The sequence below is a fragment of the Ornithorhynchus anatinus genome, chromosome 19 (genome assembly GCF_004115215.2).
Source record: "Ornithorhynchus anatinus isolate Pmale09 chromosome 19, mOrnAna1.pri.v4, whole genome shotgun sequence".
NCBI classification, from domain to species: Eukaryota; Metazoa; Chordata; class Mammalia; order Monotremata; family Ornithorhynchidae; genus Ornithorhynchus; species Ornithorhynchus anatinus.
The window spans coordinates 563,713-581,026 of NC_041746.1; the positions used below are offsets into that span (position 1 = coordinate 563,713).

Genomic DNA, 17,314 nt, shown 5'->3' on the forward strand with positions numbered 1-17,314 from the left:
AGGCGCCGTGACGTAGCAGAAAGCAGAGCCAAGGGGGGGGTGGGGGTAGGGGGGTTTTTATCAGCGGGGCCGCCGCGGGGGGGACGTTATCGGCGGGGACACCGAGGGCGGAGGAGGCCGCATCGGGCCCAGGAGGACTGAACAGCCACACTTCGGCCCGTAGGCCCCGGAACCCGAAGAGCCGAGGAGCCGAGGGGACGAGGAGCCGAGGAGCCGAAGAGCCGAAGAGCCGAGGGGACGAAGAACCGAGGAGTCGAAGAGCCGAGGGGACGAGGGAGCCGAGGGGACGAGGGAGCCGAGGGGACGAGGAGCCGAAGAGCCGAGGGGACGAAGAGCCGAGGAACCGAAGAGCCGAGGGCTCGAAGAACCGAGGAGCCGAAGAGCCGAGGTGACGAGGAGCCGAGGAGCCGAAGAATCGAGGAGCCGAGGAGCCGAGGAAGGAGCGGAGGAGCGGACTGCGGGGAGGCTCCGATGCCCCGGCTCCTCCTCCTCCTCCTCCGGCCCGCACCCGCTCCCGCTCCCGCACCCGCTCCCGCTGCGGCCCCGGGCCTCATGGCGCCGCTGCCCCGGGGCTGGGGTCGGGGGTCGGGCCCTCCGGGGTGGGCGCTCCGGGCCGGGGCGGGGACCGGGGGGCGCTGCTACTGCAGCTGCCGCCGCCTCCAGCAGGTCCTCCCGCTGCGACCTCCCTGCTGGCCGGGGGCCCGGGGCCTCGTCCGCCTCCTGGGGCTCCGGCCCGGCCCGGGGTGGGCTCGGTTCTCCTCCTCCGGGATCCCCTCCGGGATCTCCTCCGGGACCCCCTCCGGGATCTCCTCCGGGACCTCGGGGGGCTCCGGGGTCCCCGGCCCGTCCCGCCCCGACGCCAAGAGGCTGCTGGATTTGGCCTATCCCGAGCGCTGGAGGCTGACAGGTAAGGAGAACCACCGTGGAATTCCTTAAGAGCTTACTAGAATCATAATAATATTGGTATCTGCTAAGCGCTTACTATGTGCCGAGCACTGTTCTAAGCGCTGGGGGAGATACAGGGTCATCAGGTGGTCCCACCTGAGGCGCACACTCTTCATCCCCATTTGACGGAGGAGGTGACTGAGGCACAGAGAAGGGAAGTGACTTGCCCCCAGTCACCCAGCTGACAGAAGCAGCGTGGCTCAGTGAAAGGAGCATGGGCTTTGGAGTCAGAGGTCATGGGTTCAAATGCCGGTTCTGCCCCTTGTCAGCTGTGTGACTGTGGGCAAGTCACTTCACTTCTCTGTGCCTCCGTTCCCTCATCTGTAAAATGGGGATTAAGACTGTGAGCCCCACGTGGGACAATCTGATTCCCTTGTGTCTACCCCAGCGCTTAATAATAATAATAATAATGTTGGTATTTGTTAAGCGCTTACTATGTGCCGAGCACTGTTCTAAGCGCTGGGGTAGACACAGGCAATCAGGTTGTCCCACGTGGGGCTCATAGTTTTCATCCCCATTTGACAGATGAGGTAACTGAGGCACCGAGAAGTTAAGTGACTTGCCCAAAGTCACACAGCTGACAAGGGGCCGAGCTGGGATTCGAACCCATGACCTCTGACTTCCAAGCCCGGGCTCTTTCCACTGCACCATGCTGCTTCTCTAGAACAGTGCTCTGCACATAGTAAGCGCTTAACAAATACCAACATTATTATTAAGGGGCAGGGCCGGCATTAGAACCCACGACCCCTGACTCCCAAGCCCCGGCTCTTTCCACTAAACCACGTCGGGACTGATCCTAAGCAGAAGTTTCGAGGGGGTTGGAGTAAAAAGTAGCAGCGTGGTCTAGTGGATGGAGCATGGGCTTGGGAGTCAGATCTTCTGGGTTCTAATTCCAGCCCCAACACTTGTCTGCTGTGTGTGACCCAAGGCGAGTCACTTACCTTCTTTGTGCCTCAGTTACCCCCTCTGTAAAATGGGGATTAAGACTGAGCCCCATATGGGAAGCAGCGCGGCTCAGTGGAAAGAGCCCGGGCTTGGGAGTCAGAGATCATGGGTTTGAATCCCGGCTCTGCCACTTGTCAGCTGGTAAGTCACTTCACTTCTCCGAGCCTCAGTTTCCTCATCTGCAAAATGGGGATGACTGTGAGCCTCACTTGGGACATCCTCATTACCCTGTATCTACCCCAGGGCTTAGAACAGTGCTCTGCACATAGTAAGCGCTTAACAAATACCAACATTGTTATTATTATTATATGGGACGTGGCCTATGTCCAACCTAACTCCAGGATTTAGTACAGTGCCTGGCACATAGTAAGCTCTTAACAAGTACCATTTTAAAAAAAAAGTTGCTTTTTCCCCAGTCGGTTGAGCCAGATCCCAGGATCAGTTAGGATCCTTAAATTGTTTCTGTAACCACTGGCTCCTGAGCTGAACAGCACCGGAAACCGAGCGCTTTCATAACTGGCAAGACGCTTGGATCTCAGCTCCAAATCTTTGGTTTCATCAGCCTTGGTCTCATCTGCTTTTTCAGGATGGGTGGCTCCTCTACCAGGCCTTTAGAGATAATCCCTATCTCAGAAGGCAAGCCCGCACACACACAAACACACAGGGATATTCACATCCACTGCATTTGCTTCCCGCCAACCACCAAATTTTCTCCGGGTAACGGGATGAAACTTTGCCGGCTCTGCAGCATGAAGTGGTGACTGTCAGAGCTCTCACAGTGCCTCTCTTATGTGGTCTGATTTCTGACTGCTTGTCAGTGAGCAGAAAAAATAAGCCTTGATGCTTTATTAATAATAATAATAATAATGTTGGTATTTGTTAAGCGCTTACTATGTGCAGAGCACTGTTCTAAACGTTGGGGTAGATACAGGGTCATCAGGTTGTCCCACGTGAGGCTCCCAGTCTTCATCGCCCTTTTACAGATGAGGGAACTGAGGTCCAGAAAAGTGAAGTGACTTGCCCCCAGTCACACAGCTGACAAGTGGAGAGCTGGAATTCGAACCCTTGACCTCTGACTCCCAAGAAGCAGTGTGGCCTAGTGGAGAGAGCACTGGCTTGGGAGTCAGAAGAACCTGGGTTCTAATTCCAGCTTCTACCACTCGTCTGCTGTGTCACCTTGAGCAAGTCACTTCACTTCTTGGGGCCTCAGTTACCTCATCTGTCAAATGGGGATTAAGGCTGTGAGCCCCAGGTGGGGCAGGGACTGTGTCCAATCTGATTTACTTGGATCGAACCCAGTGCTTTGTACAGTTCCTGGAACATAGCGCTTAACAGATTTCACTGTTGTTATCATTACTATTGTTATTATTAAGAGTAATGATGATGATGATGATGTAATGCTGCCTTTCCTTTGCCTCAGAAGTTGTCTTTTTCAAGGACTTAAAAAATGGGAGATTTTCTTTCCTGCCCATGTGTCCTCCAGGGTCACAACCTAAGCGATTCAAGGGGTTACTCTTGCCTTGTATGGCTTGCTGAATTTGTTAAGCACTTACTATGTGCTAGACATTGTTCTAAGCACTGGAGTAGATAATCGACTGATTGTTAGGCAATGTTCTAAGCGCTGGATTAGGTACAAGCTTATCAGGTTGGGGAGCTGACTATGCCCCACGTGGGGCCCAGCCCATAATCTTTATCCCCATTTTACATATGAAGAAGCTGAGGCACAGAGAAGTGAAATAAAGGACTTTCCCAAGGTCACGCAGCAGACATGAGGCAGGGCCGGGATTAGAACCTAGGTTTTCTGACTCCCAGGCTTGGACTCTTTCCACTAGGCCATGCTGCTTTTAAATTCCGAGTCTGAAAGCTCTTTATATCGGTACTTTTGAAGGCTCATTTTATCTCTGAAAGCCCAGTCTCCAGCTGCGGAAGGCATGTAAGGTCAGATAGGAAGGGATTCTGTGGGGCCAACACAGGATTGACTTGTGTGTGAACGCAGGAGTGCACAGTGCCTTTTTAAAATTACGTTTTTTCATTTCTTGCGTTGCTGAGTACCGAGCTCTGTTCTGAGCACTGGGGTCAGGGCTTAGTATAGTGCTCTGGCACACGTAAGCGCTCATAAAATACGATTGAATGAATAGCATTTTGACATTCACCCCACCCTCAGCCCCACAGCATTTATGGCCCTATCTTTCTGCGCTCCGGTTTCCCCTGTAATTGATTTTAACATCTGTCTCCCACTCTAGTCTTTTTTTTTTTTTTGGTATTTGTTAAGCCCTTACTTTTGTGCCCAGTACTGTACTAAGCACTGGGGTAGATCCCTCAATCTCACATATCTTGTCTCCAACCCCTGGCCCACTCCCTCCCTCTGGCCTGGAACTCTCTCCCCCTCTGTATATCATCGTCCACCACTCTCCTTACCTCCACAGCCTTATTTAAAAATCACATCTCCTCCCAGAAGCTTTTCCTGACTATCCTATTACTTCCCCCGCCACACCGCCAGCACGGAAACTTATTATTATTACTAAGTCCTCTTTTCCCCTATTCCCCCTCCTTTGTGCTTCGCCTCTGCACCTGAGCCTGGACCCTTTAAGGACCTGATATTCGCCCCACCGTGAGCCTCCCAACACGCATGTACATATCTGCAATGTATTTATTTTAATGGCTGTCTCCCCCTCTAATCAGTAAACTCCTTGTGGCCGGGGAGTTTGTCTGTTGTATGATACTCTCCCGAGCACCTAGTACAGTGCTCTGTGCATAGTAACCACTCAATAAATAAACATTGGTTGATTGGACCTCTTGGGGTTGTGGGGAGGGAACGAGAAGACAGAGAGATCTGAGGAACTGAGGGGGTGGTGATGGCACCGGGCCTGGGGGAGAGTGGCTTTCGCTGCGAAGAAACCAGGGCCGAGTTTCAGAGTTCAGAAGCGGAGACAGAAATAGCCTGGGAGAATTCTCGCCCCATAGCCATCCCGGTTTCCTTTCTGAGGTAAAGTGGGATGTGGCCAGGGACGGTAGTCATTTAGCTTCTCCAGAAGAGCACGTTTTCCAGTTGTCTTTCCTACTCAGAGACACCAGCCTCTGGTGGAGAGAATTCACCTGAGAGCCCATGTGTGGCTGAAATAATGTCTCCTTGCTGGCGGGGTGGCTGGAGGCGTAATAGAATTTATTAAGCACTTCCTGGGGTCAAAATGCTGTACTAAACCCTGAGCCTATTCCTAATGAACGGTGCTGAGGCTGTTATAATTGCTTCTGGGCCAGGACCCCCAGGCAGTTGTGCTGCTCCATGGGTGGTCATCGCACTGCTTGGCGGGGCGAAATGGAAGGTTAAGGGGACATTTTCCCCCACCGTGAGTTAGTTCTAATCTCGGTTCTGCCACTTGTCTGCCGTGTGACCTTGGACGAGTCACTTCACTTCTCTGGGCCTCAGTTACCTCATCTGGAAAATGGGGTTGGAGACTGTGATCCCCACGTGGTACAAAGACTGTGTCCAACTTGATTGGCTTGTCTCCACCCCAGGGCTGGCACACAGTAAAGTGCCTTAAACCCAATACCACTATTATTAATATTATTATTATTAGTTCCAGTAGCTCCTGCCCCTACACTGGTGAGAGTAGGTTGGGCTCCCCCGGGGAAACGGGCGTGCGTGTTCCAATGATCAAGTCGTGTGGCTGCTGTTTTTCAGAGCCCCGCGGTCGCCCGGTTGCAGGCAGCGAGGGTCTCACATGACCCGCAAGGACAATCCGAGGAACAGGAGGGCAGGGTGGGGGCGACCACGTCTCTCCCAGGGGCCCGCCTGCAGGCGTGACCCCGAAGAGTAGGCTTCTGGGGGGGACCACGGCTCTCTCACTTCAGCCCGGCTCCCTGGCTGCCGGTGATCGGGACTCTCGTCCCCCCCGGATTTAGACACTACCCTGTTAATGTATGTTACACTGAGACACCAAGTCCCTATCAGGTGGGGAAGTGCAGTAGGTTCTGGCTCATTTGGTTTGAAGAAAGGTACATGGGTTGGATTTGGAGCAGAAGCGTTGGAAAATTTTGAATTGGGGGCTCAGGGGAACGGAGAGAGATGAGGGAGGCTAATGGCGGGCCCGAGGGCGATGCCATTAATTCTACCTCTCGGGTCTGGGCAGGAAGCGGCTGCCCCGGCCCGGCCCTTTGAACGGGTCAGGGGCCGAGGGGGAGGAATTGGCGATGGCGCCTCCTAAACCTCGGCCAGCCCGGGTGGGCTCTCCAATGCCCTCGGTGACCGGCGGGGCAAGCCCCTGGAGCTGCTTTGGCGGAGGGGGCCGTGGCCCAGGAGATGGGAGAGGGGGAGAGGGAGATGGGATCAGAGCAGGCCCAGGTCCAGGCCCAGGCTCACTGGCACCTACCTTTTCCACACCCACTGCAAATGAACTGAGAATGAGTTTGTTCTCTTTTTCTTTGACTTTCTCTTCCTTTTCCTCTCTGTCTCTCTCTCTTCCCCCACCCCTCACTTCCTCACTATTTTCTTTCCTCCTCTTCCCTCCAACTTCTGTTTAAATTACACAATTGGCCATGTACCAACTTTTCAAAGGTTGTGTCCTCATGACAGCAAGGTTACAGGCTTCTGGCATAAAGAATCAGTTTCCTTTTCATCAAAAAGCAGCTGAACCGTAGCCTGATGTCTCTGTGGGCATTGGGACCCATTAGATCGTAAGTGTCTCCAAGGCAGGCGCTGTTTTTTCCTAACGTGGTGTGATTCCCCCAACACCCAGTACCACATTCTACCCACAGTGAGCACCCAGCACGGTGCTCTACCCATAGTTGGGTGCTCAATAAATATCGCTGATGAGGATGAAGACTGGTTGCACCCAAGCCTTGCTAGGGGGCCTGGGCTTCTCTCAGTCTTCTGATCACCAACGTGACACACTCAAAGTGTCGGAATGTTGGAACGGTACAGAGCAGAGGGAAAACTGGAAGGAGGAGAGATGGGACAGATCTTTGCCCTCAGAGATCTCTGGCTGGGCCCATTGGAAGCATCGGGCGTGAAGACCTGCCATCTCCAGATGTGATTTTGGACCAGGCAGACCCAAATGGCACAGCCCACGCTGAAGCGGGAGTGTCTCACGGCGGGGAATTTCTGAAGGCTGAGGGAGCCAGGAAATGGTAGAAGAGGGGGTGTCCAAACAGAGGGGAAAGGAAGCCTGTCTTAAATTTGCTTGAAAATTCTCAATGGGCTACAGCCCTTTCTTCCGCTGGCCAGTGCCAGCCCCGGGGCTCTGGACTCAGCTATTCCTCTAACGAGGTCAGCCAGGATGGCGTGGAAATGGGGACGGTTGGGACTTTCCAGGAAGAGCCGGGGTCCCCTCTCCTAACCCCGCCGGCTTTGGGGTGCAGCTCCACCCGCGGCCGCCGGCCCGAGAGCCCCCTCGCGAACCTCTTGAGCGATAAGGCGTCGCTTATCGGCCAGGCCTGGCGAGCGGCTGTCGGTGTGGCCGGCCCGTCTGGGAGAGGGAGATCTGGTCCTTGTCTCGGCCTCCGGGCTGTATCTGGCTGCTGCCCCTCCAGCGGCCGGCCAGGGTGGGATTGGAGGTTAAACACGGTCCAGCGGGAGGGGCTCTCCTGGCGGGGGCCGGAGGCGGCCGGCCAGTTTTAATCTAACTCGGGCAGGAAGGGCCCCGCCGCCTCCCAAACTGTGTCAGGGGCCTGAGGCCGCAGGGAGCCGAGTTCCCTGGGGATCCGCCCCCTCCTCCACCCTGGGTTCCTGGTCTGTCCACCTGGGCCCCGCCGAGGACAGATGGAGGGACGGCCATTGCGGTGCTCCGGTGTCTTTCAGCGGCTGTCGGCTTTCTGACCGTGTCCAGCGTCATCACGATGTCGGCCCCCTTCTTCCTGGGGCGGATCATCGACGTGATCTACAGCAGCCCCACGGGGGACTACACCCATAACCTGGGTCACCTCTGCGCCGCGCTGAGCGGCGTGTTCCTGTGCGGCGCCGTCGCCAACGGCATCCGCGTCTACCTCATGCAGACCGCAGGTAAGCGCCGAGACGCGGCTCTCCGCGGACCTTCCTCCTCCAAGCCACCGCCGGCTCCCTGCCGCCAGACTCGGCCCCGGCCCGATCGGTCAACCAGCGCACCCACCCACCGGGCACGGCGGCCGCCCCAGCCGGAGGGCCATGTGGCTGAATCGGATGCCCATCCCGAGAGTCCCCGGGCCGGGGCGGCTGGCCGAGTCCCTGGGCCCCGGCAGCTCTGTAGATGTGGCCGGGAGGGGAACCCCCCACATCGGCCTTGCCCCGAGAGCCGGTAGCTTGGGCACAGCAGAGTCTGGAGGGTCGCGCCGACTGACTCCTTCCGGCAGTCAGACGGTCCCTTCCCTTTCGGGGGCATCCCACCCCCATCCGTGAGCCTGGTGGAGCCTCCTGACCCTGCCCAGGGAAGTGGGAATGGGCATAGCATGGCACCAAACCCCCTGATGGATGCTCTTGGGCCTTCCCTCGAGCCCTTTGCCAGGGACCCGTCTGTTCTGCGCCTGGAGGTTCAGGCGAGCTTTCCCACTCCAGGGAACGGGATGCATTTGCGATTCCAACGACGTTGCAGCCGAGCCCCAGCCGCTGTATGGGCCCTCCCGGGGGCGGTGGGGGCGGTGGACCAGGGCCCGCGGCTGACCCGGCCGGGTCCGTGTTTGCTCCTGGCAGGGCAGCGTATCGTCAACAGGCTCCGCGGGTCCCTGTTCTCCTCCATCCTGAAGCAGGAAGTGGCCTTCTTTGACCGGACGCGCACGGGCGAGCTGGTGAACCGGCTGTCGGCGGACACGGCGCTCTTGGGGCGGGCGGTGACCGAGAACCTGTCGGACGGGCTGAGGGCCGTGGCCCAGGCCTCCGTCGGCGTCGGGATGATGGTGCGAGGCCGGAGATCCACGGGGAAGAAAGGACGGCGGAGAGTAGCGGGGCCGGAGCGCTGAGATGAGAGGAGGGAGAAGAAAGTGAATCGGAAAAGGCGGCCGCGAGGGTGGGAAGAGCCGAGAGCTGGCGGATCCTTAGTGGGAGGGGAGCCAAATCGGTGGCAGGGAGGTCTTGGCAGGAGTGAAAAGTGTGAGCTCGAGCGGGAGGTGGGCGTAGACACAGGGCAGAAGAAGGGAGGGGGTGGCGGACCCAGATGCCGAGGCGGCTTCTCCATCTTCCGGTCTCGGGGTGGGGAGATCGGCCTCTCGGTGTCTCTGCAGGGACCGACCCCAGGGAGGCGGGCAGCCTGCCGACCTTGCGTTCCGCATCTCTGTCCCGGCAGTTCTTCGTGTCTCCCAGCCTGGCCACGTTCGTCCTGGGCATCGTCCCTCCCATGTCCATCCTGGCCGTGGTATACGGCCGGTACCTCCGGAAGCTGAGCAAAGCCACGCAGGACTCGCTGGCCCAGGCCACGCAGGTGAGGCCACGCGTCCACTGCACAGCAGCAGAGAGGGACGCCGGGTCCCCCACATCTTCGACCCTCTGCCCCCAAAGTGGGCAGAATGGAACTGGGGTGGGGAGAGTCCCTGGCCCAGGCCTCCCCTGGTCCCTTAAGCCTTCACTCAAGATGGTTCTCGGTAGGATCACTGACCCACACCCCTGGCCCGGGCCGGCCGACAAGCTTGAGGGAGCGCCCATCTCCACCGGGTACCGGAGATGTGAACCATCGTGTCTGTATCCCTCCCCGCCCCGGGCCCCACCCCACAGCTAGCCGAGGAGAGAATCGGGAACATCCGGACGGTGCGAGCCTTTGGGAAGGAGCTGGCCGAGATGGACAAGTACCTCGCCAGAGTCCAGCACGTGCTGCAGCTGGCTAAGAGGGACGCCCTGGCCCGGGCCGGCTTCTTTGGAGCGGTGAGTCCACCCTCTGCCAAGCGACCACCCCCCCCCACCCCTGTCCCCGCCACAGCCACACATGTCCCACAGCACGCTTCCTCTCAGCCCACTTTTCCCTGGGGGAAAAATCGAGCTCTTTCCCGCTTTCTTAGAGTAACGATGATGATAATAATAACAGTAGCCACGGTAGTAGTAAGAGTAACCGTGCTGTTCGTTAAATGATGACCATGTGGCCTGTGTGGTGCTAAGCCTTGGTGTAGATAAAATAGAATCAGATTGCAAACAGCCCCCATCCCATACACGGGGCTCACAGTTTGAGGGGGAGGGGGAACAGTTATTGAATCTCCCTTTGGCAGATGAGAAAACTGAGGCACAGAGAAGCCAAGTGACTTGCCCCCTTGGGGCCAGGATTAGAATCCAGATCTCTTGACTCCTGAGCCTGTGCCCTATCCACTGGACTACACTGCCAATGGCCAGAGAGGGAGGCTGAGTGTTTCTCTCCCTTTCCGTTGGCGGTGACGGGGGTCGTGCCCCGGCCTCGTCCCCTCTCCCGCCATGGTGTGACTGAGGGGTGGCTCCAGATCACGCAGCGTCGTACGCTCCCTGACTCCTCTGCTCTCTGACAGACTGGGCTGTCCGGGAACCTGATCGTGCTGGCCGTCCTGTACAAGGGTGGCCTGCTGATGGGCAGCGCCCACATGACCGTGGGCGAACTCTCTTCCTTCCTGATGTACGCATTCTGGGTCGGACTGAGCGTCGGAGGTAGGCGCGGCGGGCACGCGGCCGGGCGGTGATTGTCCGCGGTGCCCGCGGGACCAGGCCGGGCTCGGCGCCTTCTGAGCGGGGCTTGGCACCCTCTGAGCCGGCCTTGCTGGTCTCCTTGCCAGGTTTGAGCTCCTTCTATTCAGAGCTGATGAAGGGGCTGGGGGCCGGCGGGCGCCTCTGGGAGCTTCTGGAGCGGAGGCCCGAGCTCCCGTTCGACGGTAGGTCCACGGAGGCCTCCGGGGGCCGGGGAGTCTCAGGGGTCCCGCGGGAGGGACTGGGAAAGACCCTCGGTCGGCTGGGCTGGAGAAGGAACACCAGGGTCCAGGGAGGGTGGACGGTCACTCTGACCATCCTTTCTCAGTCCTGCTTTCTCTGTTCCTTCGTTCTCCCCTCTCTCTCATCCTCTTTCTCTCTCTCTCTCTCTCCCTCTCCGTTCCTCCGTCTCCCACCAGGGCTTCTCGTGTGGCCCAGTGGCTAGTGCCCAGGGTTTGGGTATCGGGAGACCTGGGTTCCAGTCCCGGCTCTGCCTCGGGCCTGCTGGGTGACCTTGGGCAAGTCACTTAACTTCTCTGGGCCTGGGTTTCCTTTCGGTGGAATGAAGATGATACTCCTTGCCTTTCCCCACTTCCCAAGGATGTTCTGAGGGAGGCAGTGGTGGTCCGGGGGAGAGCCCATCATGTCCAGCGGCCCCGGAGCGGGGAGAGTTGCCGCTGCTGAATTCTTGGGAGCACCGGCTTCTGCTCTGTCTTCCAGAGGGGGTCACGTTAAACCCGAAAACTTTCCGGGGTGACCTGGAGTTCCGAGGGGTCCGGTTCGCCTACCCCACCCGTCCAGAGGTGCCCATCTTCCAGGACTTCAACCTGTCCATCCCCGCCGGCTCGGTCACCGCCCTGGTGGGCCCCAGCGGGTCGGGCAAGTCCACGGTCGTGTCGCTCCTTTTGAGGCTGTACGACCCCGAGGCCGGTAGGTTCCACGCAGCGGACACGGGGGGCGGGGGCGGGGAGTGTTGTCGTTTGCTCCCCAAAGAGAGTCTCCCCTCAGGACGGTCCAGGCCCCTCACAGTCAGGGGAGGTACGTGGGGACGGGGGGAGGGTCTCCTAGGCCTTTCGATAGCAGCAGCAGCAGCAGCAATATTATTAATGATCACAGGAATAGTAATCGCATTTACATAGAACCCACTGCATTAAGCTCTTGAGAAACCCCAAACAGAGAAATGATACATTCCCTCCTCACAAGGAGCTTACCTTCTAACGCCTTTGGGTCTGACAGACGTAAAAGTATTTATTTACAAGTAATCCGAGGAAAGAGTTGCACAGAATATATACCAAAGTGCTCCGGACGAGTACAGAGAGAAGCGGACGGGCTGGGGATGGTTGGCTGATCTGTATGCCTTGGGGAGCCGGAAATTGAACGGGGAGGGCTCGTTGAAACGGGAGGGGTCTTCGGAAGACATCGAACATGGAGAGGGCTGGGGTTTGTTGGAGTTGCAGAGGGAAGGAGTTCCAGACTGGGGAACAGCTTGGGTGAGGGGCTGCGGGTGGGAGAGATGAAGGTGGGGTACAGTTAGAAGGTTGGCTTCGGGGGGGCTAAGAGAGCGAGCAGGGAGGGAGGAGCAAGTGAAGAGAACCGTCGGGTCAGGTGATGCCAGGCAATTGAGAGCCTCGAAGCCAAGTATGAGGAGTGTCTAATGGGTGGGGGGCTGGGGGAGAAGAAGAGCCATCGGAGGTTTCCAGGAATGGAGAGGTATGTGAGCTGAGCAATGCTCCGGCAGCCGGGGGCAGCCTGGAATGAAAGGGGAGAGGCCAGGGGCAGGGAGGAGCGGCGTGGCCTAGTGGAAAGAGCACGGTCCTAGGAGTCAGAGAACCTGGGTTCTAAACCCTGCTCTGCCGATTGCTTGCTCCGTGACCTTGGAAAGTCACTTGCCTTCTCTGTGCCTCAGTTTCTTCAACTGTAAAATGGGGATCGAATACCCTTTCTCCCTCCTACTTAAGACGGTGAACCCCCACGTGGGACGGGGACTGTGTCCGACTTAACTCATACCTACCTCGGTGCTTAGAACAGCGTTTGACACATAGTAAGCGCTGAACGGGTACCATAAAACAAACAAACGAACGGGGATGCCTGCAAGGAAGCCGATGCAGGAGTCCATCTCAGGGTGACCAGTGTTTGGACCAGCGTGGTAGCCTTTAGGGTGGAAAGGAAGGGGTAGATCCGGGGGCCTGGCCGGAGTCCCCCAAATGCGTATGCTGGGAAGGCAGCGGTCTTCCCAGGGAACGGAGGGAGGGAGGTGTGGAGCGGAGGCTTTCATCTAGAGGAAGGTGGCCGAGCGCCCTGTTTGTCACTGAAAGCCAAGTGACCGCTGGGCTCTGATTTGTTGAAGGAACCATCAGTGTGGATGGCCGGGACATTCGCCAAGTGAACCCAATCTGGCTGAGGTCCAATATCGGGACGGTGAGCCAGGTATCAATGGGAGTTTTCCTCTCCACCACCTTTCTTCCGCTTTTCGCCCTCGGCTGCTCTCCGTCGGGCCCGACCTCATCCTGGCGTCAGGTTATCCGTCGCAGTGATTGAGCTCTCCTAGGTGTAGAACGCTGTGCAAGGCACAGACTGCTGTGCTGGGCACCTCGTGTGTGTAAAGCACCGTACGGGTCCCCACTACTCTACGGGAAGCAGCGTGGCCTAATGGATAGAGCCCAGGCCTGGGTCTCAGAAAGACCTGGAGTCCAATCCCAGGTCCACCACTTGTCTGCCCTGTGACCTTGGGCAAGTCACTAAATTTTTCTGTGCCTCAGTTATCTCATCCATAAAATGGGAATTAAGACTGTGAGCCCCATATGACAGGGTCTCTGTCCAACTTGAGTAGTTTGGATCTACCCCAGTGGTTAGAACAGTACTGGACATATAGTAAGCGCTTTAACAAATACCATTATTATTATTATTACTGTGTGTAGAGCACTATGCTGGGCACCTACTGTGTGTAGAGGAATGTATCAGGCCGGTTCGAGCTGAGCGGGGTCGGGAGCACGCTCGTCGATCGAGAACTCTGAGAGCTCCCGCCCAGAGTCAGTGCCCGTGTGAACTTGCAGGAACCGGTGCTGTTCTCCTGCTCCATTGCGGAAAACATCGCCTACGGCGCCGACCGGCCGACCTCGGTGACCCCGGCCGACATCCGGAAAGTGGCCGACGTAGCCAACGCAGCCGCCTTCATTCACGGCTTCCCTCAGGGATTTGACACACTGGTGGGAGAAAAGGGAGTCCTCCTTTCAGGTACCTCTCGCGTCCTTGGAAATGGAAGGGAAGTCTTCTCTTAGGCTTCACTGTGGCACTTTCCACCGCACGGCTCGTGCTCGCCGTTTGCCCAGGACTCCGTCTCAGATGGGGCACTGGAGGCTGGGGGGGACTGTGGGTGCCGGCTGCCCTCCTGGACACCCATCCACATGCTTAGGGATGAACCGTTCAGTGCCTCTGACTCTCCCCTGCCAACCTTGACTCTTTCCCCGTGACCCAGCAGGGATCATCCCACCCCCTTGACCCTCCCCTCTCCATCCCTGCCTCTCCACCTGTGACCCAGGACAGACCACCCAACACCCCCGACTCTTCCCCTCGCCATCCCTGACTCTCCCCTCGTGACCCAACACAGATCATCCTCCGTGAGAGACTCCCCACAGTGACCCCGCATAGATGTTCATCCATTGATCCAGGCAAAACCTTCTTGAATCCACTGATTTTTTGAACTGTTCAACTTTCCGTGGGAATGGATTCGCTCCGCCCCCCACCTCAGCCCCAGGGGAAGACCTGTTTTGAGCCTGCCCCTTCATCTTGGGTGGGGTGGGATTTGAGGACCCCCGCCTGTGAAGTCCTCACCCTCCCTGCTTCTAGCCTCTCCAACCCCGTCCCCCGTCAACCTGCTTCTGTCCAGATGGGAGCCCTCTGGTTTTTGCTTTCGCTCTCCCTTTGCTGCGGGGCCACGTGGAGTGAAGGCAGAATCTCCAAAAGCGAAGTCAACTGGCATTCAGTTGATCGTGCACGGAGCACCGTACTAAGCGCTTGTATTAACCTGGCCCATTTGAAAGTTAGCAAAATGGGATCTACCATCCGTTCAGGGCCCTCATGGTGTACTGGAGGAACCGGGGGGCTGTGAGAGGCGGGGTGGAGACGAGGGGACGAGAGGGTTTTGGCCCAAGTGGAGCTACAGTCACCTACTCCCCACCTCTGTTCTGCCCACTAGGCAGCCTGACCTCCTCCCTGTCTCGTTTTCGCCGAGTTACTCTGTGCTGGGCATTTGGCTCCTAAACATAAATGTTGTTGTCTCCAGGTGGACAGAAACAGCGCATTGCCATTGCCCGCGCCCTGCTCAAGGTAAGCCACCGCCATCCCCGTTTCCTGAAAAGCGATGCTCTGCCCTTCCGTGGCCGGTGCCCCGGTACCAGTGAGAGTCCTGCTCCGTACTGAGCACCCGGCTGGGGCATTGTAGACATAAAAGTATTTGCAGACAGATGTCAAAATGAATATTTGAGCATTCACTGGAGCAAATATAAACCCAGGGTGCTGGAGAGGGAGGAGAGGAGGGGCAAGTAAACTGGCTTTAGGGCAGGGGGTGAGGCCGGGCCACTTTGTGGAGAGACGGAGGGAGGGGAGAAACAGCGTGAGGCTCCCCGACCCACCCCAGAAGTATGGGGCTGTGAGGGAATTCGGAGGCCGCGGAGAAGAGAGCAGCCTAGTGGAGTTCGCTCCCAGATGTGGTCAAAGAATTCCCTAGCCTTTCTTTCACCAGAATCACTAGCAGGAACTTAACTTCAGAGATGTGACCTTAAGGAGCCCAGCTGGGTTTTATTTTAGAGCTGAATCTGCGGGTCCCGACTGACTGATAGGCTGAACGTGGGAGGAGGTGATGCCTAGCAGACAGGGCACGGACCCTCTCCGAGCGTCGGTGTCCTCCTCCGTAAGATGGGCACAATAGCGTGTGCCTCCCAGGGCTGGCGGGGGGGCAGTAATTGAGTGATGGCTCCATCGGCCAACCTTGGGGAAGGGGTCTGGGGAAATCAGAGGCCTCAATAGTGTGTGCCCTTCCCAGGTCAGGCACTTCCAGCAGCCGTTGGAGTCGGTCCCATAGATCATGTGTGTTTCCTACTTCAGTGATTTTTTTTCCTCCTTCTCCTCTTCTAGAATCCCAGGATTCTTCTGCTAGATGAAGCAACCAGGTAAAGGAAAAAGGCATCGTGATGTCTCGGCAATGGACAGCCAGGGCTTCCCTGGCAAGGGCCTGCAGAATCCCATCCGGGTGGCCCAATGGGCCAGGGGACCACAGGCCAGACTTGCAGGGTTTCCCCGGGACCCCTCTGGGGTGTCACTCAGCCCCACTCCTCCCCCACTGGGTGAAGGAGAGTCCCCCCAGACTTTGCTCATTTTCCTCTAAGCTGCGGGGTGACAAGGGTGGGAGAGAGACGGTCCCCAGGGCACCTTGTACCTGAAGCGTCTTTCAGGCCAGAACCTTCCGTGGTTTCTGGGGTGCGGGCGGGCTTTGCCTGGCAGGTTAGGCCCTGGGCCTGGACTTTGGTAGCTAACACGTCTGTGTGTGTTTGTGTGTGTCTGCGTGCGTGTCCTTGGCGACAGCGCCCTGGATGCCGAGAACGAGACGGTGGTCCAAGAAGCACTGGAGAGGCTCATGGAAGGGCGGACGGTGCTGGTCATCGCCCATCGCCTGTCCACCATTAAGAAAGCCTCCGTGGTGGCGGTGCTCAGTCAGGGCAAGATCATCGAGCGAGGGAAGCACGACCAACTTCTCTCCAACCCCAACGGCGTCTACAGCAGCCTGGTGAGGAAGCAAACCTTCCTGTCGGCGGACGACGGAGGGCAAGAGCAGGGGGCTCCCTGCTTCCCGAGGGTGGCGGGACGTTCCCAGTAGGGGATCCTGGCCACGTCCTGCATCCCCCCCAGCCAGAGAGCCCACGTCACGTTTGGGTCAGAGGTGTGGTGGGAGGAGAGATTCAAATCACCCGCTGCCCCCTCCAACGACCAGCTCTTGGGCCCAGGCTGTGGGCTCGGACCCGAATCTGCCTCCGTCCTCCTCCTCGGGGCCCGGCTCCAGGCCCGTGCCCGGCCTCCGCGGGGCCCGGCTCCAGACTCTAAACCTCAACCTGCGGCCGTCCTTCTTGGAAGTCCAACTCCGGGCTGAGACCGGGGTCCTCGCCCGCCCTCCTCAGGACTGAGGTCCCGGCCTGTCCCCGACCTCCTCGGGGTCCGGCTCCGGGCTCAGACCGGGCAGCTCTCACGGCCCGGATCATCTGCCGTGGGGAAGAGCATCAAATGGCAGAACCCAATGGAGTGTTGCTCACATTCTCTCTGAGACCTAAAGCCAAGGCCATCTGCCATGGAAATCCAACTTGGATGATAGAGCTGGAGCAGTATTTAAGTCCTATAAAATAAATGTTATATATTTTTCCAAGATGCCCAAAATATTGTTTTGAGACTGAGATGTGCTCATCACCTTTTCATTCTACTTTAATAATAATTATTGTGAATTTCTAAATGAGTTTTGGCACTGCAACTGCTTTCTAGCTCCTCCTTCCCCGGTTCGCACCCTGAATCTCCGAGGGACGGCCCTCCTCGCCCCACTTCCTCCGCTTGCTCTTGCCCGGGTTCTGGGTACGGTGGCCATTGCTGACCGTCCCCAAACGCCCCACAGGAGGAGGGAGGCCTGAGCCAGCTGCTCTCCCCTTAAGGTCGCCAGTCTCCACACGCGTTGGGCCCAACGTTCAGCATCTCTCAGGAGTCAGGTGGCCCAGGGGGCGTTCCACTCCGTTCGTCCTCCCGCCGGGGCCGCTAATTGCGTGTCCGCACGATGCTCTCCATCGT

The 17,314-nt window shown here is 57.8% G+C and overlaps 1 protein-coding gene across 1 annotated transcript; it reads left to right on the forward strand.

Annotated features, from left to right (window-relative positions):
• Positions 1–291: 291 nt before the first annotated feature.
• ABCB10 (ATP binding cassette subfamily B member 10) lies at positions 292–16,988 on the forward strand. Its single transcript, XM_029047627.2, has 13 exons — positions 292–907; positions 7,688–7,888; positions 8,552–8,754; positions 9,141–9,275; positions 9,566–9,712; positions 10,321–10,456; positions 10,582–10,677; positions 11,213–11,422; positions 12,840–12,919; positions 13,546–13,726; positions 14,775–14,818; positions 15,626–15,660; positions 16,073–16,988. The coding sequence occupies exons 1-13, from the start codon at positions 472–474 to the stop codon at positions 16,362–16,364; spliced, it is 2,196 nt and encodes a 731-aa protein (XP_028903460.1). The 5' UTR covers positions 292–471; the 3' UTR covers positions 16,365–16,988.
• Positions 16,989–17,314: the final 326 nt, after the last annotated feature.

What these genes read in the sequence shown, in the direction of transcription:
- ABCB10 (XM_029047627.2), top strand. Translation starts at nt 472, where the DNA reads ATGCCCCGGCTCCTCCTCCTCCTCCTCCGGCCCGCACCCGCTCCCGCT. An exon ending in CGCTGGCCCAGGCCACGCAG is followed by an intron (nt 9,276 to 9,565) that starts GTGAGGCCACGC and finishes CCCACCCCACAG; the next exon opens with CTAGCCGAGGAGAGAATCGG. An exon ending in ATATCGGGACGGTGAGCCAG is followed by an intron (nt 12,920 to 13,545) that starts GTATCAATGGGA and finishes GTGAACTTGCAG; the next exon opens with GAACCGGTGCTGTTCTCCTG.